Below are 26,382 nucleotides of genomic sequence, written 5' to 3'. Positions count from 1 at the left end.
GTTATATTCATTCAATGTTTAATGCAAAGTTTGTCTGATTTCCTTGATGGGCAACTCTGTATAGTTGGTTCTGTGTTTATCAACTTTTGTTGTCAATGAGAATGTTGGAAACCCGGTATTAAAGGTTAGCTATAAATATTTCTCCAAACATGATAATTCTGTACATATAATAGCACAGATCACTATTTAACAATGGACAATTGTGTCATTATTCTTGTTATTGATATTTTTATTATCTCTGAGTGTCACTGTAATTAGGGTATTAAAATTTTGAGTAAATTTAGGCTAGTCAGATCATCAGTTAAACACCTAAAAGGAAATTTTAAATTGTTCTGTTGGAATATTATAATAGGTACAAGTGGGACATTTCTTTATTCCATGTTTGACAATATTAGTAAATGATGTATATTTTGCAGTACCTTGTCTTGGCCTAATTTTTTGAATCTTCTGTATTTCATTACTGTGATTTATAAATGAAGGCCTGCTGCAGTGGATCATGCCTATAAGCCCAGCACTTTAGGAGGCCAAGGTGGGTGTATCACCTGAGGTCAGGAGCTCGAGACCAGCCTGGCCAACGGTGAAACCTAATCTCTACTAAAAATACAAAAATTAGCCAGGCATGGTGGTGGGCGCCTGTAATCCCAGCTACTTGGTTGGGGGTGGGGGTCTGAGGCAAGAGAATTGCTTGAACCTGGGAGGCAAAGGTTGCAGTGAGCCAAGATTGTGCCACTGCACTCTAGTCTGGGCGACAGTGAGACTCCACTGCAAAATAAATAAGTAAATAAATAAATAAAATAAAACATTTTATTGGAGGAAATAGTGTACTTTGAAAAACTCACTAGTAACTACCATATTTGTATGTTTTAAACAGCAGTTTCACATTGCATAAAGATGACTTAACACCAACAGCTGTTTTGTCAATAAGCAAATACTGCATATTGAGGAAAAGAAAATATGGATTTCTGTAAATCTCTTTTTACTGCATACATTGACATCATTTATTATTCGGAAAAAAGATTTAAAAAAAAAATGTCTGTTTTATAATTAGGAGACAGAGTGTTTTCTTACAAATAGCCTAAGTATTCTCTTGTATGTTTCTTTTCTCTAACTCTATTTCATCTACTTTTGTATTTATTTATTGTACATACTCAAGCTTATACTAAAATAGTTTTAAGATTAATTCATGTTCTTTTTATTGGCCTCAGTTACTCCAATTACTTCAGTCTCCTGTTGTCCCCACACCCTTTCTTCTTTAAAAGACTCTGTAAGTGCAATTTGTTCTTTAACAATTTTCCTGATGGACTCTATACCCAGCTATTAGAATTACATTGGCTTGATGATGTGATGAACCATCTATAGAATTAACCAGTACCCCCATAATTCTATTTGTACTTAACCTTCCTTTCCAAGCAAAGGAAACTGTTAATTTTTTTCCTTAGTGTTTCATTGCAATGTAAATTTTATTTATTTATTTATTTATTTATTTTTTAATTTTTAGAGATAGGATCTTTCTGTTGCCTAGGCTGGGGTGCAGTGGCAAAATCATAGCTCACTATAACCTCAAACTCCTGGCCTCAAGTGATCCTCCTGTATCAGCCTCACAAGTAGATGAGACTACAGACACACGCTACCATGCCTGGTTAATTTATTTTTTTAAGAGATGAGGTCTCACTCTGTCACCCAGGCTAAATTGCAGTGGCACTATCCTACCCACTGTACCCTTGGACCCTTGGGGTTAAAGCAATCCTCCTATCTCAGCCTCCTGAGTAGCTGGGAGTATAGGTGCGCACCACCATACCCAGCTGATTTTTGTACTTTAGTAGAGATGGTTCTCAGTATGTTGCCCAGGCTGGTCTCCACCTCCTGGGCCCAAGCAATCTTCCCACCTTGGCCTTCCAAAGTGCTGCTATTACAGACATATGCCACTGCACCCAGCCTGCATTGTAAAGTTTTGAAATATATTTTTCAAATTTTGGACCTATCACAGAAAGTTCTTAAATTTCTAAGTCTTACATTCTTGCATCATTAGTAAGTTAATTTTATGGATTAAAACAAATCTACGTTTATGCTAAGTTAAACTTAATGTCTAAGTATAGTTTTAGTTTTACTTGCATTTCTGATTCAGATCCTAGTGTGCCTAACAAACATTTTGATTTTCTCTTTTTTTTCTTTTTTTTTTTTTTTTTTTGAGACAGAATCTCACTCTGTCACCAGGCTGGAGTACAGCAGCCAATCTCAGCTCACTGCAACCTTAGGCTCCTGCAATCCCCGCCTGCCGGGTTCATGTGATTCTCCTGTCTTAGCCTTTCAAGTAGCTGGGACTACAGGCAGGCACCAGCATGCCCAGCTAATTTTTGTATTTTTAGTAGAGACAGGGTTTCACCATGTTGGCTAGAATAGTCTCTATCTCTTGACCTTGTGATCCACCCACCTCGGCCTCCCAAAATGCTGGGATTATAGGCGTTTGCCACCTCTCCCGGCCTGACATTTTGATCTTCAATGTCTAACTGTTTAATAATTTTCTACAGTAGATATCATGTTTATTTATCTTGATTTCTTTCTCTTTTTTTTCTACAGTAGGTATTATGTTTATCTTCTTGATTTCTTTTTTTTTTTTTTTTGAAATGGACTCTTGCTTTTGTTACCCAGGCTGGAGTGCAGTGGCATGATCTCTGCTTAGTGCACCCTCTGCCTCCTGGGTTCAAGCAGTTCTCCTGCCTCAGCCTTTTGTGTAACTGGGATTACAGGTGCCTGCCACCACACCTGGCTAATTTTTGTATTTTCTGTAGAGATGGGGTTTCACCATGTTTGCCAGGGTGGTCTTGAACTACTTACCTCAGGTGATCTGCCCATCTCAGCCTCCCAAAGTCCTGTGATTACAAGTGTGATCTACAGCACCCAGCCTGTCTTGATTTCTAATGATTGTAAATGTGTACAATATAATGGCCTGATGTAGGTCAAATTTCTTAAGCTTCCACTGACTTTTTAAAAAATCTGGAGTAGGAAATGAGAAGAAATAAACCAGAATTACTTGGGATTTTTTAAAAAACCACTAGGGATTCTGATGGCTTACTTTCTTTGCCATCCTTTTTTGGAAATCCAAAATGCATGCCACCATACCCACTAATTTTTTTTTTTTTTTGAGACGGAGTTTCGCTCTTGTTACCCAGGCTGGAGTGCAATGGCGCAATCTCGGCTCACCGCAACCTCCACCTCCTGGGTTCAGGCAATTCTCCTGTCTCAGCCTCCTGAGTAGCTGGGATTACAGGCACGCACAACCATGCCCAGCTGATTTTTTGTATTTTTAGTAGAGACAGGGTTTCACCTTGTTGACCAGGATGGTCTCGATCTCTTGACCTCATGATCCACCCACCTCGGGCTCCCAAAGTGCTGGGATTACAGGCTTGAGCCACCGTGCCCGGCGTATACCCACCTATTTTTGTATTTTTTATAGAGACAGGGTTTCACCACGTTGCCCATGCTGGTCTCAAACTCTTGAGCTCAAGCCATCCACCCACCTAAACCTCCCAAAGCTCTATGATTATAAGCGTGGGCCACTGCACCAGGCCTAGATTTTCAAATTTTAAATATGTATCATCTCTAGTAATAAAATAATATATTCTCCTAAAGTGTTAAATTAGACTTACTTATATTAGAGAAGTTTTTGGTTATTAGGAAAACAGTCCTAAAAGTGGTGCCAATTTCTTTAAGAAATCATTCAAATCTTAAGTGGCAAGCACTAAAGTTAACACAAAAGAGAAATTCTTAGTAAAAGTTATATATTTTCAGTCTTCGCTCTTAGATACTTTTGTCTTGGATAACATTCACAAAATGTATCCTTTTATATCCAGTACCCTAAAAGTTGTCAGGTTTCACTTGTCTACTTTCTAGTCTGCCTTCAGTATAGATTCCTTCTTTTTTTCTCTCCTTACTCTTGAATTAATCCTCTACCTACTTCACAGGCCGGTTCTTTGATGAGAATGAATCCCCTGTTGATCCGCAGCATGGCTCTAAACTCGCGGATTATAATGGGGATGATGGTAACGTAGGTGAGTATGAGGCAGACAAGCAGGCTGAGCTGGCTTACAATGAGGAAGAAGATGGTGATGGTGGAGAGGAAGACGTCCAAGGTGAGCGTGGGCCTGGCCTCCATGCTGTAACCGTCAAACCCAAATCTTTTAAGTTTTTTGGTTGAATTTGTGTAGAATTTCCCCCATTTATTAGTAGCAGTATAACCTCAATTTTTTTTTTTTCCTGGAGACAGAGTTTCACTCTTGTTGCCCAGGCTGGAGTGCAATGGCGTGATCTCAGCTCACTGCAACCTCTGCCTCCTGAGTTCAAGCCTCCTGCCTCAGCCTCCTGAGTAACTGGGATTACAGGCATGTGCCACCAAGCCCAGCTAATTTTGCATTTTTAGTAGAGGCAGGGTAACCTCAGGTGATCCACCTGCCTTGGCCTCCCAAAGTGCTGGAATTACAGGCATGAGCCACTGAGCCTGGCCAACCTCACTGTTAATACAAAGAGGTTCTGTGTGCTTTTTCCGTTTTATTTTGAAAACTATTTTATGATAGTGGTAGTTGTAAATGTGCAAATTATTTTGATTTTTAAAATTTTGGTTATCTTACGTATATTATTCATACAGTTACAATTTAAAACTCAGAATTTTCACAAATTTTAGAATTAAATTGTTTAGAATGACCCTAGACTTTACCTAAGGCAAATGCTTCTAGAAAATATACTTTTCCAATTTCTAACTTGAAAACATTTCATTATTTCAGGTACAAATATTGCCCAGGTAGCTTTTTCATTATAAGGAAAGCCACAAAGGGAATGGTCTTCTCCACACTGAAGATAAGATTATTTCACCACTCACATAGCAAAGGAAGGCTATTTTTGAATTTTTTCTGAGAGGCTTAAAATTTATATTTAACAATCAGTATGTGAAGATTTATTTTATATTTAATACACAGATTCAACATATTTTTCTTATTCACGGTGTTACTACTGCTGAGCATTTAACTTAGTGAAAGTTCACAATCTACCTGTGTGCATGCAGCCCTGCCCATGCATGCATATCAGAGTGTTTTGTTTTATTGCAAGTTTTTAGGCCAGTTTTCTGCCTGCTTATATTGTTTATTGTTTAGTAGTATTTGTGGAGCTATTTCTCTTTTCCATAAAAGTTGATTGTATCTTAGTGTGTGATACATTAAATTTTTATGTGATGCATGGAAATTTTTCATTGTATCCTGTTTTGATTTCTTCTTTAGCTGTTTTTAAATAATTAAATTTTTATTTAGGTTCATGACAAGCATTGTTTTTATAAAACCCAGAAGAAAATATAGTTGTTCTAGAAAATTATATGGTTTGTAGAATAAAGGGAAACTAGTGCACAACTCTGACTTCTACCTAGGCACTGTTTTAATAGTTCATTTTAATTGTGGAAAAATATGATTATTGGGGATAGAAAGGAGATTAATATGTGCTAGGACTTATATAAGGTTATATTTATAAGAATTTCTCGTGAGGCGCGGTGGCTCAAGCCTGTAATCCTAGCACTTTGGGAGGCCAAGGCGGGTGGATCACGAGGTCGAGAGATCGAGACCATCCTGGTCAACATGGTGAAACCCCGTCTCTACTAAAAATACAAAAAAGTAGCTGGGCGTGGTGGCGCGTGCCTGTAATCCCAGCTACTTAGGAGGCTGAGGCGGGAGAATTGCCTGAACCCAGGAGGCGGAGGTTGCGGTGAGCCGAGATCGTGCCATTGCACTCCAGCCTGGGTAACAAGAGCGAAACTCCGTCTCAAAAAAAAAAAAAAAAAAAGAATTTCTCAAACACTTTTTGATAATATTGATATAAATATAACCTTACAATATTATGTACTTTTTTTATAATCTCATCCTTTTTTCATAAATTTTAACATTTTTTTCTCATTGTCTTTTTTTATTTGTTTGGATTATATCTATTTGCAATTATTTATAATGTTTTAAGGCTTTTTCATGTGTGCATATCGTATCACCAATTAGATTGTAAGCTCTTGGAGGGCAGGAATTTTTATTTATTTTGCCTTCTATTTTGTTTGTATCCTTTTTCACCTTCACACACACACCCCACAGTACTTTGTACACAGGGCCCTCAATAAATATAATAACTGATAATTGTATGCTTTTCTCATTGAGCTCTTGTTCTTATAACTGTGACTAGGGTGATAAGCCTTTAACTTCTGGTCTCATAAGCTTGCTTGGTTTGCACTTTAAATATTCTCTAATTTTTTTAAGGACTTTTTCATCTCATTGGATAATTTTGAAGTTTTTATTATAGCAGTTTATCTCAATCTTTGTTATCAATCATTTCTTATATTTTTGTCTATCTGAAAGTTGATAACTGTCACAGTATTTTAATATTTGTATGGGTTTTAATCTATTGTAAGTAAATTTATTTTCAGTACCTTCTCTCTCCCTTTATTGTACCCTTCTCCTTCTTCCTCCCCTGATTCTCGTTGCCGCCTTCTACTTCAAGTCCCCAAGACCCTCATGTTGCCCTCGCATTCCTTTCACAAGAAAATAAATTCACTGATTCTAAGGAATGTAAGGAAATGACAAAAGATGATATCCTCAGTGAAGTAGGGAAGGAGTTGTTACATTTTTTTATTTCCCTATTTGCAAGTAAATCTTACTTGATCTGAGTGTTGCCATTTAACATTTCTTATCTTATTCTGGAGTTCTCTAGATGATAGCGGCAGGAGGATAGGGCACCTACAAAGGGGACGAAGAACAAAAAGATGCAGGAACATCAGCTCCAACAAATAAAGAGGGATTAAGTTTGGGTGAACTGACTGAAAAGGAATACTGAGGAGACCTAAATAATTGTTGACATGTTCGAGGAATTCTTTTTTTTGTTGTTGAGACAGAGTCTTGCTCTGTTGTCCAGGCTGGAGTGCAGTGCCACAGTCTTGGCTCACTGCAGTCTTCAACTCCCAGGTTCAATCGATTTTCGGGCCTCAGCCTCCCAAGTAGCTGGGACTACAGGCATGCACCACCACGTCCAACTAAGTTTTGTATTTTTAGTAGAAACGAGATTTCATCATGTTGCCAAGGCTAGTCTCGAACTCCTGACCTCAAGTGATTCACCTGCCTCAGCCTCCTAAAATACTGGGATTACAGGCATGAGCCACCATACCTGTCCATCCAAGGATTCTTTAGGTATATTATTAACTGTCTAAAAAGTGGCAGGAGGAAATTATGGCTGTTCCCTAACTTATCAACAACTTGGATTCCAAATGTTTGTTACTGAGTCAAAACAGGTAACAGAATACTTCATTGTGCCAATGTGGAAATAATGGTTGGGTGCCCAGTACGGTTTGCACTTGTAGCCAAAACAAGTAATAAAATAGAAAAAAAGTTAGTCGGTCAGGTGTGGTGGCTCACGCCTGTAATCTCAGCACTTTGGGATGCCAAGGTGGGCAGATCACCTGAGATCAAGAGTTTGAGACCAGCCTGGCCAACATAGCGAAACCTCATCTCTACTAAAAAATACAAAAATTAGCTGGGCATGGTGGCAGGTGCCTGTAATCCCAGCTACTTGGGAGGCTGAGGCAGAATTGCTTGAACCTATGAGGCAGAGGTTGTAGTGAGCTGAGATCGCGCCATGGCACTCCAGCCTGGGTAACAGAATAAGACTGTCTGAAAAAAAAGTAAGAAAGAAAAAAATGCTAGTCTAGAATCAAGAGATACACTGTGTATTGCTTTCCAAGTCACAAACTGTCTGGGCCACAATTTCTTCATGTGTATGAAGACTGTTGAACTGGAATAAATGATCTTTCTCAGTTTTAAAATTCTGTGGCCACATTCAAGGTGGAATCACTATATATAACACAAGTATAATGGGAAAATATGTTTCAGATTTCAGGTTGTCCGAAACACATCTATTCCCAAATCCATGAAAGAAAGTAGAAACTTTATTGCCACCATTGTGACTCTACAGCCAAAGATAACAAAAAATGAAGCACACATTTAATGTTCTATAGATAGGAGCTCTTCTCTCCTCTCTCTAGTAGTAGGAGTAGTCTCAAGTTGTGAGGTCCCTAGGATTAGAGATTCCACCTGCAGAATAAGATTCTGGCTTCACCTAAGTACACTTTGGCTTTGGTCTCCAAAACTGTGTATTATGAATTCAGGCTTTGGCAGCGTATCTGCCAATAGGGAACTGAAGGATTCCAGCCTTACCTGTGATACCTGTTTATTACATAGTAATCACTGGGGTCAGCACTACTTGTAAAGTGTTTTGTAGAATTGAGGCCTGTTTTTCCTTTGTTTACAATTATTTATATATATAGATTAAAATATAACGTTTTAATTAATATTTTAATTTTAACTTATATTTTAATTTTAATTAATAAACTACAACTTAATTAAAATATAACATATTTTAATCTGTTTTCTAATTTATTATAGTTAGAGCTAGATAATTTTTTACAGAAAAAATTATATATAAACATTTATATAAAAATGTTTACATATTTATAATACATTTATATCTATTTCTATTGATATATAAATGGTTATATTTTTAATATATGTATATTATATCTATATGTGTGTGTGTGTGTATATATATATATATTTTGGACAGGGTCTCCCTCTGTCACCCAGGCTGCAGTGCAGTAGCGTAATCGTGGCTCACTGCAGCCTCAACCTCCTGGGCTCGAGATCCTCCTACCTCAGCCTCCTGAGTATGTAGGACTACAGGCATGCACCACCACACCTGGCTAGTTTTTTTTTTTTTTTTTTTTTTTGTAGTGGCGGGGTTTGGCCATGTTTCCCAGGCTGTTCTTAAACTCTGGGACTCAAATAATCAGGCTGCCTAGGTCTCCCAAAGTGCTGGGATTATAGGCATGAGCCACTGCACCTGGCTCCTCACTGGCTTTTTGCCTCAAGAAGTTATTGCTTGGTAGAGCTTTCTTTTTTGCTGTTTGTGGGTTTTTTTGTTGTTGTTGTTAATTTTTTAATTTTCTAAGATGGAGTCTTGCTGTGTTGCCCAGGCTGGTCTCAAACTCCTGAACTCAAGCTGTCCACTTGCCTCAGCCTCCCAAAGTGCTGGGATCACAGGCGTGAGCCACTGCACTCGGCTGGTAAAGGTTTCTTTAATGGAGGTAGCCTTTCTTGACTTCAGAGGGAATTTAGGAATTATTTAATAAATTATTGCTATCTTTAAAATTATATTTCCTGTAATGCTCATTTTTACCTTGATGAACTATTTAATATTTTGCTGCTTCCTAAAATGAACTATATAAGTTTCTATAACTATATTTAGTGGTTATCCATTCTACATTAGATTTGGTTAGATGATTTCATAATCACATACTACTACTTTACATATAAAGGCAAAGAGGTTGTTGGTAGAAACATGAATTCTGGATAGAATAGCTACACTGAATTTAAAAGTCCTATGAAATTCTGAAAACAATGTGAAGATACCATATTAAAACTTTGCTAACAGATATAAATTCATAAAACAAAAAAAAAACTTTATATTTATCAAGAACATTGCAAGTAATGACTGTCTTCACATATATTATTTTGCGGTAGGGAACACAGTTATTTCTATTTTCCTGAGAAGATAATTAGAGGTCCAAATAATTTTAGGAAGTAGATCATGTTTGTTAAGTACCTGAGATGGGAGTAGATTTGTTTTTCTGTTCCTAGACATTTGCTCTTATCCTAATTTCACTTTACATTTGTTCACTTAAAAATCCCAAAAAGTGGCCAGATGTGGTGGGATCATTCCTGTAGTCCCAGCACTTTGGATAGCCAAGGCGGGTGGATCACCTGAGATCAGGAGTTTGAGACCAGCCTGGCCAACATGGTGAAACCCCATCTCTACTAAAAATACAAAAAAAAATTAGCCAACCCAGTCATGGTGGTGGCCGCCTATAATCTCAGCAACTCAGGAGGCTCAGGCAGGAGAATTGCTGGAACCTGGGAGGCAGAGGTTGCAGTGAGTTGAGATCGCACCACTGCACTCCAGCCTGGGCCACCAACAATGAGACTCCACCTCAAAAAAAAAAAAAGTAACGACACCTTTTCTTTTCAATAACTTTCCTGTTAAATTTCTAGAAAATTGCCGGGCGTGGTGGCTCACGCCTGTAATCCCAGCACTTTGGGAGGCTGAGGCGGGTGGATCACGAGGTCAAGAGATCAAGACCATCCTGGTCAAAATGGTGAAACCTCATCTCTACTAAAAATATCAAAAATTAGCTGGGCATGGTGGCGCGTGCCTGTAATCCCAGCCACTCAGGAGGCGGAGGCAGGAGAATTGCCTGAACCCAGGAGGCGGAGGTTGTGGTGAGCCGAGATTGTGCCATTGCACTGCAGCCTGGGTAACAAGAGTGAAACTCCATCTCAAAAAAAAAAAAATTTTTTTTCTAGAAAATTATCCACTGCTCCATGATGATTAAGGCTTAATTTAATTATATTAAGGTCCTAAAAGATGTATTTATAGCCATAAGGTGAGGTTCTATAACGTGGATCCTAAGGAGAACTTTCTGGAGAGATGCCTGTGATTATTTTCCCTTTTAAAACCAAAGATAATTTCTTTTAAGTATAGAGTTCTTTGATAAATTGATTAACATGTATATAAAGTAAAAGTGTGAAAATGGATATAATTTCAGGTTTAATACATATTAAGACAGATTTGGTTAACCAAAAAAGAAGAGGAAAAGAATAAAAAAAGATTCGGGATTATCAAACCTAGTGGATTATACTATTTAAAAATAGATCATTTGTTAAGAATATGGAGAGGCTGGGCGCAGTGGTCACAGCTATAATCCCAGTACTTTGGGAGGCCAAGATGGGCAGATTGCTTGAACCCAGAAGTATCAAGAGCAGCCTGAGCAAGGTGGTAAAACCTTGTCTCTACAAAAAAAAAAAAAGCAAAAATTAGCCGGGCATGGTGGTGTGTGTCTATAGTCTCAGCTACTCAGAAAGCTAAGGTGAGAGGATCCCTTGAGCCCTGGAAAGTTGAGGCTGCAGTGAGCCGAGATTGTTCCACTGTACTCTCACCTGGGTGATGGGAATCAGACCCTGTCTAAAAAAAAAAAAAAAAAAGGTGCAAAATGGTTGCCTGAAATTCTAGAAATGAAAATTTCTGTAAGTTCCACAGGAAAGATGTTGAGAAAGAAAGTTGGTTTGTTTAACCGTTTTATTTTCTTTTCTTCTTTGTTTCTCTCTCTCTTTTTTTTTTTTTTTGAGATTTTTTTCTTTTGAGATGGGTTTAGCTCTGTTACCCAGGCTGGAGTGCAGTGGTGTGATCTGTGCTTACTGTAACCTCAGCCTCCTGAGTAGCTGGGACTACAGCTACACACAAACACACTTTACTAAATTTTGTTATTTTTATTTAAAAGAGACTGGGTTTCAGTGTGTTGCCCAGGCTGGTGTTGAACTCCTTAGATCAAGCGATCTGCCTGCCTCAGCCTCCCAAAGTGCTGGGATTGCGAGCTTGCACAACCATGCCCGACCTATTTGACATTTTTGAAAGAAGGAAGTTTTAGAGTGTAAAACCTCTCATGCCTAAAGTAATAGATTTCAGAAAATTATAGTATACATATGAATTTAGATTCCAATGTATAACTTTCTTTATATTAACAAAAATTAAGCTTTTGGGTAATAGTATCTGTGAACCAGAATGTAGGAAAAGTGATTTTTTAAGTCTGCAGAGGAGCCAAAAGACACTATAAAAATTCATGTACTCCAGGCCAGGCGCGGTGGCTCAAGCCTGTAATCCCAGCACTTTGGGAGGCCGAGGCGGGTGGATCACGAGAGATCGAGACCATCCCATATAGAAACCCCGTCTCTACTAAAAATACTAAAAATTAGCTGGGCATGGTGGCGTGTTCCTGTAATCCCAGCTACTCAGGAGGCTGAGGCAGGAGAATTGCCTGAACTCAGGAGGTGGAGGTTGCGGTGAGCCAAGATCGCGCCATTGTACTCCAGCCCGGGCAACAAGAGCGAAACTCCGTCTCAAAAAAAAAAAAAAAAAATTTCATGTACTCCAAAGGGATTCTCCAAGGCTCTGGTCAAAGTACTTTTCATTCTTGTTCTAATATAATTTTAATACTATTGGTTGAGGCCAGCGGATCACTTTAGCCTGGGAGTTCCAGACCAGCCTGGGCAACATGGCAAAACCCCATCTTTACAAAAAATACAAAATGTAGCTGGGTGTGGTGGCATGCACCTGTGGCCCCAGCTACCTGGGAGGTTCAGATGGGAGGATCACTTGAGCCCAGGAGGCTGAGGCTGCAAGTTGCCCATGTTATCACCACTGCATTTGAGCCTGGCCAACAGAGCCAAGATTCTGTCTCAAAAACCAACAACAATAACAACCTCTTGAGCAGTCTCATTTTAAAATCTGTAATTTGCAGCAAAATTAGAAAAAAAGGATTGCTACTGGCACGTAAATTGACAACAAAGCAAAGTGACAACTCATAGCCAAGAAAGAGCCAGAAAAATATGTAGTAGCCAAATAAATCAAACTTCATAGCACTATTTGGAGAATTTAATATAGCTACTCAAAGAGGCTTTGAAGATTTTATTAAGAGTAATCTTTTTTTTTTCTGTTTAGTTAAGAACAGTTTAAATTTTGGTTGTTAAACTCCATTTAGGAAGCCAAGAGTAAGCTATTTGCAGAGAAGCAAAGAAATTCACTAAAATGTGAAATGTTGGGATCATAGTGACTTTTACTTTTCTATCTTTTATAATTTTTACATTACCAATATGGGATACTTTTTTACTAAGAAAAAAAAATTGATTTTTAAAAGCCTGAAAATGTGTATAGAAAGGTTTCTACCAAAGCTTTAATGTAAAGGACTAAACTTCATCTGTATAGAAATAATATATTTAGGCTGGGCACAGTGGCTCATGCCTGTAATCTCAGCACTTTAGGAGGCTGAGGTGGCAGATCACCTGAGGTCAAGAGTTCGAGACCAGCCTGGCCAATGTGGTGAAACCCCATCTCTACTAAAAATACAAAAATTAGCTAGGCGTGGTGGCAGGTGCCTGTAGTCCCAGCTACTTGGGAGGCTGAGGCAGGAGAATGGCTTGATCCTGGGAGGTGGAGGTTGCGGTGAGCCGAGATCGTGCCATTGCACTCCATCCTGGGTGACAGAGTGAGACTCTATCTCAAAAAAATAAAGAAATAGAACAATATTTGTACTTTGCACTCTTTAGCTAAGCATCTAAGAAATAGAACACTATTTGTACTAGGTGTAAAATAACAAGCAGAAACTATCTTAAGGCTGAGAAAAACTGAGACATTAATTGGATTTCTGCAGTGATAAAAAAATAATATTTTGATACAAAACTATTTTACTTACAGATGATGAAGAAAGAGAACTTCAAATGGATCCTGCAGACTATGGAAAACAACATTTCAATGATGTTCTTTAAGTCCTAAAGGAATACTTCAGAAAACCTAAAGTGCTGTAAAATGAAATCATTCTACTTTGTCCTTTCTGACTTTTGTTGTAAAGATCAGTTGTATCAGTTGTAAAGATACATTGAGATAGAATTAAGGAAAAACTTTAGTGAAGGAATGTACCCATGTACATATGTGAACTTTTTAATATTGTATTATCATGGCAGAGACTTTTTGGTTATAATACACTTAAGCCAAAAATAGTTAATTTTTGCATTTAAAGCAAACTAATGTATATTTCACATTTTATTGAGCCGACTTACTTCCACATAGATAAACAGGAAAAAATGGCTGTACAGGTTATATGTTGCATATAGCATAACCATAGTAAGAACAGATATTCAGCAGAAAACTTGATATACACTAATTTTTTTTTTTTTTTTTTTTTTTTTTTTTTTTTTTTTTTGAGATGGAGTTTTACCTTGTTGCCCAGGCTGGAGTGCAATGGCACAATCTAGACTCACTGCAACCTCTACCTCCTGGGTTCAAGCAATTCTCCTGCATCAGCCTCTGTAATCCTGCTGGGATTACAGATGCCCGCCACCATGCCTGGCTAATTTTTGTATTTTTAATAGAGACAAGGTTTCACCGTGTTGGCCAGGCTGGTCTTGAACTCCTGACCTCAGATGATTCTCCCACCTTGGCCTCTCAAAGTGCTGGGATTACAGGCATGAGCCACCATGCCTATACATTAATTCTTGTTAGCCCAACAGCTGTTCTGTTCTATCTACCCCTCATTTCATGCTCAAGGAGTCATACCTAGAATAGTTACACACAAGAGGGGAAACCAGAAGCCAAGCACTGGACAGTATGTATACAAAGTCACCTCCCTACTCCTTTAATTTTACATGAGTGCAGATGTGTTTTGGCAGATAAAATTTCAGCTGAGGCCTGATGGAAATTGAGATAACCTGTAAAAACATAACAGTATTTATGAGTTATATCTTACTTAGTTCTTGAAATTATGGAATGCATGATTGATAATATATTTTTAATTTTTATTTTTTCAAGTAATACCAGTACTGTTTAACTACAGCCAGCAATGGCTAAAATTTTTATATTTTCAGATTTGAAGTTCCTGACGACATTAATGATTTAAACACCAGATCCTGAAAGCGGTTAAATCTACTTTGAAATGAATCTGTAATCAGTATTTCAAAGCTTTTCTGGTAATTTTAGTGATCTTATTTGACTAGACTTTTTCAGAAGTACTAAATAAGAAATTTTAACAGGTTTTTATTAATGCACAGATAAATAGAAGTACAGTGAGGTCAATAGCCATTTTATTAAAGTAGCTTAAAAGTTTGTAAAATAATGAATCTTGGTAATTACTTAATATGTAAGTTAAGAACCCATCAAGCTTATATTTGCTGGACTTACAAATTATTTTAAATGCCTTTATCTTTTTTGACACTATTCAATGGAATGTGTAAGCAACTTAATTCTTGTTTTCTGTTTTAAAGCACTTTTAAATCTTTTCCTGCTCTCAAAAAACAAAAGGTTTTGATCATAAGGGGAAATTTAAGATTGTTAACCCCGTTTTTCAGAAGGGCTACTGTTAATTGCACATAAACATGAAATGTGTTTTCCCCTGTCTACTAACAGATTCTAGTCAAAATTCAAACTTACAGTAGTAGAAAAACAGGTTGTTCATTTGTTGAGGTGCAAAAATTCATAAGACTCCTGTTTAAAATTGCTTAATCACTAGGAAAAGATGCAGTAGTTTACTAAAATTGTTTCTCCACCATATCAAAGTAAACAATTCATGCCTTTATAGGGTCAGGCCTACAATGAATAGGTACGGTGGTTCACAGAATTTTAAAAATAGAGTTAAAGGGAAGTAAGTGATATACCTTTTGGGGGCATTAGGGTAGGGAGATGAATCTAAAAATATCCCTATTAATACTTTATATTTAACACTGCAAAAGCTTTACAAATGGAAACCATGCAATTACCTGCCTTTGTTCTTTTGTCATAAAAACAATCACTTGGTTGGTTGTACTGTAGCTGTTACTTATATGGCAACATTTCTTCAATTAGCAGCCTAGACATTTTATAAACAGAAATCTTGGACCAACTGATAATATTTCTGACTGTATTAATATTTTAGTGCTATAAAATACTATGTGAATCTCTTAAAATTCTGACATTTTACAGTCTGTAGTAGACATACTGTTTTTATAACGTTTTACTTCTGCCTTAAGATTTAGGTTTTTAAAATGTATTTTTGCCCTGAATTAAGTGTTAATTTGATGGAAACTCTGCTTTTAAAATCATCGTTTACTGGGTTCTAATAAATTAAAAATTAAACTTGTTTCACTGATTTGCTGAGTCTAATACATATACAAACATCACATTCATGCTGCAAATACATTTTAACACTAAAACCTGAGTAAGTTGTCTGGGCGCGGTGGCTCATGCATGTAATCCCAGCACTTTGGGAGGCCGAGGCAGGTGGATAACCTGAGGTCAGGAGTTCAAGACCAGCCTGACTAACATGGTGAAACCCCATCTCTACTAAAAATACAAAAATTAGCCAGTTGTATTGGTGGGCACCTGTAATCCCAGCTACTCAGGAGGCTGAGGCAGCAGAATCGCTTGAACTCAGGAGGTGGAGGTTGCAGTGAGCCAAGATTGTACCATTGAACTCCAGCCTGGGTGACGACAGAGCTAGGCTTCATCTAAAAAAAAAAAATCTGAGTAAGTTAAGCACTTGTTTTAAGTTCATCTCAACTAGAAAACCAGTTTTGTTTTTTTTTTTTTTGAGACGGAGTCTGACTCTGTCGCTCAGGCTGGAATGCTGGAACGTAGTGGCACAATCTCGGCTCACTGCAACCTCTGACTCCCAGGTTCAAGGAATTCTCCTGCTTCAGCCTCCCAAGTAGCTGGGATTACAGGCGCGTGCCACCACACCCAGCTAATTCTTGTATTTTTGGTAGAGACAGGGTTTCACCATGTTGGCCAGGCTGGTGCCCTACCTGAAAACCAAGAATTTTTATACCAGGGCACTTTACTGTAGGTCTAGTTTATTCAACAAATATTGAATGCCTATTGGGTGCCCAGCATTGTCCTAGTTATTAAGATAAATGGATAAGATAGACAAGGTCTCTGTTCTCATGGAGTATACATTCAAGTGGGGGCAGACAATATACAAGTAAACAAATGAACAAGATAACTTGAAATAGTGTTAAAGAGCTATTAAAAATAAAAGTTCCGGGGCCAGGCACGGTGGCTCACGCCTGTAATCCCAGCACTTTGGGAGGCCGAGGTGGGTGGATCACGAGGTCAAGAGATTGAGACCATCCTGGTCAACATGGTGAAACCCCGTCTCTACTAAAAATACAAAAAAATCAGCTGGGCATGGTGGCGCGTGCCTGTAATCCCAGCTACTCAGGAGGTTGAGGCAGGAGAATTGCCTGAACCCAGGAGGCAGAGGTTGCAGTGAGCCGAGATCGCGCCATTGCACTCCAGCCTGGGTAACAAGCAAAACTCCATCTCAAAAAATAAATAAATAAATAAATAAAAGTTCCGGCTCGGTACAGTGTCTCACGCCTGTAATCTTAGCACTTTGGGAGGCTGAGGCAGGTGGATCAGGAGGTCAGGAGATCAAGACCATCCTGGCTAACATGGTGAAACCCTGCCGCTACTAAAAATACAAAAAATTAGCCTACTGTCGTGGCATGTGCCTGTAATCCCAGCTCCTCAGGAGGCTGAGGCAGGAGAATTGCTTGAACCTGGGAGGTGGAGGTTGCAGTCAGCCAAGATCGTGCCATTTCACTCAAGCCTGGGTGACAAAGTAAGACTCTGTCTCAAAAAAAAATTAAATAAAAATAAAAGTTCCAAGGTTCCAAATAATTAGGTTTTCACTGAACTAAAACATTTCAGTTATGTGGCTGGAGTGTAATGCGAAAGGGAGAGAGAAATGAGATTGAAGAAGTATGGAAGGGGCAAGATAAGGGAGAGCATTGTAAGTTTAGGTATTGCTATTGACCCATTAACAAAAATGAAGCAAATATACATGGAAGGATTATTTTAGGAGAAATGTGATTGAAATGATTTTGAAGTCATTTCAAAATCATTTTTGACTTCAAAAATCATTTCTAAAATATGTCACACTGTTTGAAAAAAATCTTAAGATTGTATCTTTTGGACCTCTCATTCCTGTAATCACATAACAGCAAAATTTGCTTGAATATGAGGACAGAGAATTTGTTTTTAAAAAAGCAACAACATATTTACGAGGAAGTGTATTAGTCCGTTTTCACACTGCTATAAAGATACTACATGAGACTAGGTACTTTATTAAGGAAAGAGGTTTAATTGACTCACAGTTCCACATGGCTGGGAGGCCTCAGGAAACTTACAATCATGGTGGAAGATAAAAGGGAAGCAAGGCACATCTTACATAGAGACAGGAGAGAGAAAGTGTGCACACAGGAAACTGCTATTTTTTTTTTGGTGGGGGGACGGAGTTTCGCTCTTGTTACCCAGGCTGGAGTGCAATGGCGCGATCTCGGCTCACCACAACCTCCGCCTCCTGGGCTCAGGCAATTCTCCTGCCTCAGCCTCCTGAGTAGCTGGGATTACAGGCACGTGCCACCATGCCCAGCTAATTTTTTGTATTTTTAGTAGAGACGGGGTTTCACCATGTTGACCAGGATGGTCTCGATCTCTCGACCTCGTGATCCACCCGCCTCGGCCTCCCAAAGTGCTGGGATTACAAGCTTGAGCCACCACGCCCGGCCGGAAACTGCTATTTTTTAAACCATCAGATCTTGTGAGAACTCACTGTCAGGAGAACAGCATCAGAGAAACCCTCACCATTAACCAAGCACCTCCCGGAACCAGGTCTCTGCCTCCACACATAAGGATTATAATTTGAGATGAGATTTGGGTGGGGACACAGAGCCAAACTATATCAGGAAGGTAGTCACTTTCCATAATGGGGCTGACCTTAGAAACATCTATTCCCTCATGTGTGGCATATGGTTTCAATAGGACAAACAGTGTGTCATTAATACATTTTCATTCTAGGTTTTAGTTTTCACATCACATGTGGGCCATCGACATTTAGTTCTAATTGGACTATACAAAGCCCAGTCCAGCTTCTTCTTCTTCTTTTTTTTGTGTGTGTGAGACAGTAGCGCAATCTGGGCTCACTGAAACCTCTGCCTCCCGGGTTCAATCAGTTCTTCTGCCTCAGCCTCCCAAGTAGCTGGGAGTACAGGCATGTGCTACCACGCTCAGGTAATTTTTGTATTTTTAGTAGAGATGAGGTTTCCCAATGTTGGGCAGGATGGTCTCGATCTTTCGACCTCATGATCCACCTACCTCAGCCTTCGCAGGTGCTGGGATCACAGGTGTGAGCCACCATACCCAGCCAAGTTTCTTTTAAAACTCTCATTACTAAGAGTTCCAAATGAAAATTCAACCAACTAACCCAGAAAAGGGGAAAATTTAATGGTTCATGTAAGAAAAGTGCATAAAGAACAGGAATTCTCTGGACTTAAAAGACAATTGAAATAAGGACTTGATGCTGCCAGGACTTCATTTCACCAACTCCCATTTCTACTTCCCTCTACTTATTACCTTGTTTCAGATTAGCTCCCTCCTCAAAGTTCTGTGGCTTCTACAGATCATATTTTCTTTTGCTATCTGAGAGGAGCTGCTCCTCTTCCCTTAGTTTAACTTCAAAAAATCGATGGAGGCCAGGCACAGTGTGTCATGCTTGTAATCCCAGCACTTTGGGAAGCCAAGGTGGATGGATTCCTTGAGCTCAGGCAACAGCAGCCTGGGCAACATGGTGAAAACTCTGTCTCTACAAAAAAATTAAAAAATACAAAAATTAACCAGGTAGGCCGGGCGCGGTGGCTCAAGCCTATAATCCCAGCACTTTGGGAGACCGAGGCGAGTGGATCACGTGGTCAAGAGATCAAGACCATCCTGGTCAACATGGTGAAACCCCATCTCTACTAAACATACAAAAAATTAGCCGAGCACGGTGGCCCGCGCCTGTAGTCCCAGCTACTCGGGAGGCTGAGGCAGGAGAATTGCTTGAACCCAGGAGGCGGACGTTGCGGTGAGCCAAGATCGTGCCATTGCACTCCAGCCTGGGTAACAAGAGCGAAACTCCGTCTCAAAAAAAGAAAAAAAAATTAACCAGGTATGTGTCTGTAGTGGTGTATACCCATAGTTTCAGCTACTCAGGATGCTGAGGTGGGAGGATGCTTGAGCCCAGGAGGTCAAGTGAGAGCCTGTCTCAAAAAAAAAAAATCTGAGGTAAGGAAAGGGAGACTTCTGTTTCTGGCTATGATGGAGTGACTTGACTAGCCCTCTTGGATTAGTAGCACCTATAAAACTGGACAAGATGTATTAGGCAACTATTTTCAGCCAGCACAAGACTGCCATCTCTGAGAGAAGGGAAACAGGGAGTGAGCCCCACAATCATCCCACTATCCCACTTTTTGTGGTGTAAAGAGGCTAGAGTAAGAGCAGAACACAGTGGATCTGCTGAACTGAGTAAGAAGGCAGAGATCATAGGGAGCAGCTGAAACATTTGGAATCTGCCAGGTGGGACAGCAGAGAAGAGGGAGCTGTTCACAGAGGCAGTCCCAGAAATCTACATAGAGGTCCTCACAAATCCATGGCTGACGGCTAGACTGTACATGCTCAGAAAAAGGCCATCTAACGCTTGCAGATAGCCCTGTAGAAGTTGCTACAGGTTGAGAACAGAATGGAGATACCAGAGGCCACAAAGTTTGGCATAAAAGCAGTGCTAAGGGACATTGGATTTCTGGGCCTGCCAAGGTGAACGTGTCTCTTTTTTTTTTTTTTTTTTTTTTTTTGAGACAGAGTCTTGTTCTGTCACCCAGGCTGGAGTGCAATGGTGCGATCTCGGCTCACTGCAACCTCTGCCTCCCAGGTTCAAGCGATTCTCCTGCCTCAGCCTCCTGAGTAGCTGGGATTACAGGCTTGCAGCACCACACCTGACTAATTTTTGTATTTGTAGTAGAGACGGGATTTCCCCATGTTGGTGAGGCTGGTTGTGAAATCCGGTCCTCATGATTTGCCTGCCTTGACCTCCCAAAGTACTGGGATTACAGATGTGAGCCACTGCACCCAGCCTGTGAATGTCTCTTTAACAACTGCAGCAACAGGCTGGGTGGGTGGCTCATGCCTGTAATCCCAACACTGGGAGTCTGAGGCTCCCAGATCACCTGAGGTCAAGAGTTTTGAGACCAGACTGGCCAACATGGCAAAACCCCATCTATACTAAAAAAAAAAAACCCACAAAAATTAGCTGGGTATGGTGGCACATGCCTGTAATTCCAGCTGCTTGGGGGGATGAGGCAAGAGAATCACTTGAACCAGGGAGGCAGAGGTTGCAGTGAGCCAAGATAGCACTACTGCACTCTGGCCTAGGTGACAGAGTGAAACTCTGTCTCAAAAAAAAAAAAAAAAAAAAAAAAATTGCAGCAACAGCTGAAACATTAGAAAGGCTTCATGTTATGAGTAAACCCCATCCCCTACAGTAAGACCTTCTCTAGATCTGCCTTAGCAAAGCCTAAAGTCAAGCCTTGGCAAGTTTAGCAGGGGAAACAGAGTATGGAGCTTGAGTACTGCCAACGTAGGGCTTGCAAATCTTCTTATGCTTTCCATAGATGTGAGCTAACAAAGTGTAAATAAAACCAAGCACCAGGCACGGTGGCTCATGCCTATAATCTCAGCACTTTGGGAGGCCAAGGTGGGTGGATCACCGTGGTCAGGTGTTTGAGACCAGCCAGGCCAACATGGCGAAACCCTGTCTCTACTAAAAATACAAAAATTAGCCAAGAATGGTGTCGGGTGCCTATAATCCCAGCTACTCAGGAGGCTGAAGCAGGAGAATTGCTTGAACCCAGGAGGCAGAGGTTGCAGTGAGCCAAGATTGCACCATTGCACTCCAGCCTGGGCAATAAGAGCAAAACTCCATCTCAAATAAATAAATAAATAGATAAATACAAGCATCTACAAGTTTAGGTGACCACTCCATAACTGAAGTGCCTGCTAAAACAAGAATCATAACTTTTCAGGGAAGATAACAGAATCTAGAGTCTCTAAAACATATTATTCATGATGTCCAGTGTTCCCTAAAAAATCACCTACAAAGATATGAGAAAATGTGACCCATAGTTTTAAAAAATTGAGATGGACTTTGTTATTCTTATTTTTGTTTTGTTTTGGAGAGAAAGTCTTGCTCTGTCACCCAGGCTGGAGTGCAGTGCCACCGTCTCGGCTCACTGCAACCTCCACCTCCTGGGTCAAACAATTCACGTGCTTCAGCCTCCTGAGTAGCTGGGACTACAGGCACACACCACCACAACCAGCTAACTTTTTTGTATTTTAGTAGAGACAGCATTTCGTCATGTTGCCCTGGCTGATCTTGAACTCCTGAGCTTAGGCAATCCACCAGTCTCAGCCTCCTAAAGTGATAGGACTACAGGTGTGAGCCACTGCATATAGCATTTATTGTAATGTGGCTATCATAACTATGTTTAAAGAATTAAATGAAAATATGTTAATGAAAGAACAGATAGGGAATCTCAGCACAGACATGGAAATTATAAAAATTCCAATGAAATTCTAGAACTGAAAAGAATAACTGAATATGAATGAATAACTGAAATGAAAAATTCATCAGATGGGTTTAATAGTAGATTGGAGATGGCAGAAAAATGTACTTGAAGACATACAAATTAACTTGTCCTAGTATTTGGAAACACAGGGTTGAAATGTTGAAAGACTCAGAAATGTTAATTTGGGATTTATTTGTCAAAATTAATGTACAGGCCTTAAGATGATATCCATCCCACTCTAACACAGGATACCATCATGGCAGAACAATGATCATTCTTTCAACTACATATTGAATATCTAATATGTGTACAGAACCATTTGGAGTACTGGGGATATAGCCATGACAAAAATCCCTGCCTTCATGGAACTTATATATTAGAGGAAGAGACAAATCATTTTCTATACTTATTATATGCCTGGTAGTGATGAATGCTGAGAAAAAGAAGCCAGAATAAAGTGAATAGTGGGCAGGGCATGGTGGCTCATGCCTGTAATGCCAGCATTGGGAGGCCAAGGCAGGTACATCACTTGAGGGCAGAAGTTGGAGACCAGCCTGGCCAACATGGTGAAAACCCATCTCTACTAAAAATACAAAAATAGCAGGACGTGGTGGCACGTGCCTATAGTGCCAGTTACTCAGGAAGCTGAAGCAGGAGAATCACTTGAACCCTGGAGGCGGAGGTTGCAGTGAGCCGAGATCATGCCAGTGCACTCCCGCCTGGGCAACAGAGTGAGACTCAGCCTCAAAAAACAAAAACAAAAAATAAAATGAATAGTGATGGACGGGTGCTATTTTAGATAGGATGGATCAGGGAAGGCCTTTCTGAAGAGGTGGTGTTAAAATATGCAATGTGAATACCCTGTATACCACTATCCAATTGAAATATTGTGTAACACAAACCACCTATATAGTTTCATATTTTCTAGTAGCCACATTTTTTAAAAAAGGGTTAAATTCTGATACTTAACCAATATACCCAACATGTGTTCAATATAAAATACTATTAATGAGTTATTTTATATTATTTTGGGCTGAATCTGAAATCTAGTGTGTATTTTACATTTACAGCATATTTCAATTTGGACACCAAACTGCCATTGGAAATATGTATTGGTATTTAGAAACCATGAAATTTATAGTTGAATAAGAAGATCCACATATTCATGATCCAAGCATACTTAAAGGTTTTCCAATAACTGAATCAAGTACTAATTTTTTTTCAAAAGACTAGTTTTTAGGGCAGTTCTAGGTTCAAAGTAAAATTGAGCAGATGGCCAGGCATGGTGGCTCATGCCTGTAATCCTAGCACTTTGGGAGGCCAAGGCGGACAGATCATCTGAGATTGGGAGTTCGAGACCAGCCTGACCAACATGGAGAAACCCTGTCTCTACTAAAAATACAGAATTAGTCAGGTGTGGTGCTGCATGCCTGTAGTCCCAGCAACTCGGGAGGCCGAGGCAGGAGAACTGCTTGAACCTGAGAGGCGGAGGTTGCAGTGAGCCGAGATCGTGCCATTGCACTCCAGCCTGGGCAACAAGAGCAAAACTCCATCTCAAAAAAAAATAGCGTAGAAAATAGAGTTTCCACATACCATCCCTTCACACACACACACACACACACACACACACACACACACACACCCTTTAAGTACCATCAACATTCTGAACTAGTGTAGAACATTACAGCCGATGAGCCAACATTGATACATCATGATTAACCAAAGTCCATGGTTCCCATGAGGATTCATTCTTTGAATTACATTCTCTAGGTTTGGATAAATGTGTAATGATATTTATCCACCATTCTAGTATCATGTAGAATATTTTCATTGCCCTAAAAATCCCCTATTCCTCCTTTGTGATCCGTAAATCCCTGACCACCACTGACTTTTTTTTTTTTTTTTTTTTTAACTATCTCTATAGTTTTGTCTTTTCCAGAATGTCATATAGTAGGAATCACATAATACATAGCGTTTTCAGATTGGGTTTTTTCAGTTAGTAATATACACTTAATATTCCCCCATGTCTTTTCATGGGTTGATAACTTGTATCTTTTTAGCTAAATAATATTTCATTGTATGAATGCACCAGTTTATTTATCTATTAACTTATTGAAGGACATTTTGGTTCCTCCAAGTTTTGGTAACTATGAAAAAAGCTGCTATAAACATTTGAGTGCAGGTTTTTGTGTGGATCTGTTTTCAACTCATTTGGGTAAATACCAAGTAGCAATTTTTTATATACATAAAATTTACTGATATACATTTATATTTAAAGCATATCATTCAGTGGCATTAAATACACTCACAATGTTGTGCAACCATCACAGCTATCTAGTTCCAGAACTTTTCAGGTACCCAAACGTTTCAACTTTCCCCTTACTGGGAACCCTGTACCCATTAAGCAGCAACGTATTTTTAAATTTAATTAAAATGGAATTGAAAATGAAATTCCTTAAGTCACACTTGGCAAATGGAGGCAGAGAAAACAACAAATCTAGAGCCTTTGATGGAGGAATGCATTTTTTTCAAAGAACAGTTAGTAGGCCAGTATGACTGGAGAATACAGAGCAAGAAGTTGGGAAAGTGGTCACTGAAAAAGAGAGAGCTAATAAAGGGACCTCCATGTCATAGTGAAGAGTTTAGGTTTAAGAGTGATGGAAAATTTGCCAAAAAATTTTTTTTTTGTTTGAGACGAAGTCTTGCTCTGTAGCCCAGGCTGGAGTGCAATGGCATGATCTCGGCTCACTGCAACACCTGCCTCCTGGGTTCTGATGACTCTCCTGCCTCAGCCTCCTGAGTAGCAGGGATTACAGGAGCCTGCCACTTTGCCTGAATAATTTTTGTAGTTTTACTAGAGGTGGAGGCCATGCCCAGCCAAATTTTTTTTAAAATGATAACTGGCTGGCTAGGCATGGTGGCTCATGCCTGTAATCATAGCACTTTGGGAGGCTGAGGTGGGCAGCTCACTTGAGGCCAGGAGTTTGAGACTAGGCTGGCCAACATAACGAAACCCAACTCTACTAAAAAATACAAAAATTAAGCCGGGAGTTGGGGCTCACATCTATAATCTCAGCACTTTGGGAGGCTGAGGCAGGTGTCACCTGAGGTAAGGAATACAAGACCAGCCTGGCCAACATGGTGAAACCCCATCTCTACTAAAAATATAAAAAAATTAGCTGGGCGTGGTGGCCTGTAGTCCTAGCTACTTGGGAGGCTGAGGCAAGAGAATTGCTTGAACCCAGGAGGCAGAGACTGCAGTGAGCTATTGCGCCACTGCACTACAGCCTAGGTGACAGTGTGAAACTCCATCTCAAGAAAAAACAAAAACAAAAACAAAAATTAGCTGGGTGTGGTGGCAGGCACCTGTAAACCCATCTACTCAGGAGACTGAGGCAAGAGAATCTTGAACCGAGGAGGCAGAGGTTGCAGTGATCTAAAATCTCGCCATTGCACTCCAGCCTAGGCAACAAGAGCAAGACTCCACCTTAAAAAAACAAAAATTAGTCAGTTGTGGTGGTGCACAGCTGTAATCCCACCTACTTGAGAGGCTGAGGCAGGTGAGTCGCTTGAACCTAGGAGGTGAAGGTTGCAATGAGCCTAGATTGTGCTACTGCACTCCAGCCTGGGATACAGAGCAAGATTCTGTTTCAGAACAAAAACAAAACTGGAGGCCGGGCGTGGTGGCTCAAGCCTGTAATCCCAGCACTTTGGGAGGCCGAGGCGGGTGGATCACGAGGTCAAGAGATCGAGACCATCCTGGTCAACATGGTGAAACCCCGTCTCTACTAAAAATACAAAAAATTGGCTGGGCATGGTGGCGCGTGCCTGTAATCCCAGCTACTCAGGAGGCTGAGGCAGGAGAATTGCCTGAACCCAGGAGGCGGAGGTTGTGGTGAGCCGAGATCGCGCCACTGCACTCCAGCCTGGGTAACAAGAGCGAAACTCCGTCTCAAAAAAAAAAAAAAAAAAAAAAAACAAAAAAAAACTGGGTGCTCTGTTGAAAAGATTGAAGGGGTTCCAGAGTGAAACCGGAAGGCTTTAAAGGCTGCTACAACATTCCAAGTTAAAGACGATGGTTCTTCAACTAGGAAAGCAGTTGAGGTGGTGAGAAATGTTTAGATTCAGAATGTATTTTGAAAGTTTATTGTACTTTAAAATTGGCCATTGGGTGTGACAAATAAAAACTGCATTCAGTAGGAATACTTAAAGAGGTGCGGATTTGAGAGAAAATTAAAAGTTTAGTTTTGAACATACTAAGTTTCAGATGACCACTGCCATCAAGTAATTGCAACAGTAG

The 26,382-nt window shown here is 39.8% G+C and overlaps 1 protein-coding gene across 3 annotated transcripts in view; it reads left to right on the top strand.

Moving 5' to 3' along the window:
* Nucleotides 1-15,782, top strand: part of GOLM2 (golgi membrane protein 2) — a 108,861-nt gene extending 93,079 nt beyond the window's left edge. The window contains exons 9-10 of one of the 3 annotated variants that reach the window (XM_039468785.2): nucleotides 3,963-4,130; nucleotides 13,369-15,782. In XM_039468785.2, the coding sequence (XP_039324719.2) occupies nucleotides 3,963-4,130; nucleotides 13,369-13,439 (239 nt within the window). In that variant the 3' untranslated portion in view covers nucleotides 13,440-15,782. Of the gene's footprint in view, nucleotides 1-3,962; nucleotides 4,131-13,368 lie in introns of those variants that run through there. The other 2 variants (XM_039468787.2, XM_074393694.1) reach the window with 2 other exon arrangements.
* The last annotated feature ends 10,600 nt before the right edge of the window (nucleotides 15,783-26,382 follow it).

Source organism: Saimiri boliviensis, chromosome 2 (genome assembly GCF_048565385.1).
Source record: "Saimiri boliviensis isolate mSaiBol1 chromosome 2, mSaiBol1.pri, whole genome shotgun sequence".
Classification (NCBI taxonomy): domain Eukaryota; kingdom Metazoa; phylum Chordata; class Mammalia; order Primates; family Cebidae; genus Saimiri; species Saimiri boliviensis.
Note: the sequence above shows the minus strand (reverse complement) of the source record. Positions and strands in the feature narration are given on the sequence as shown.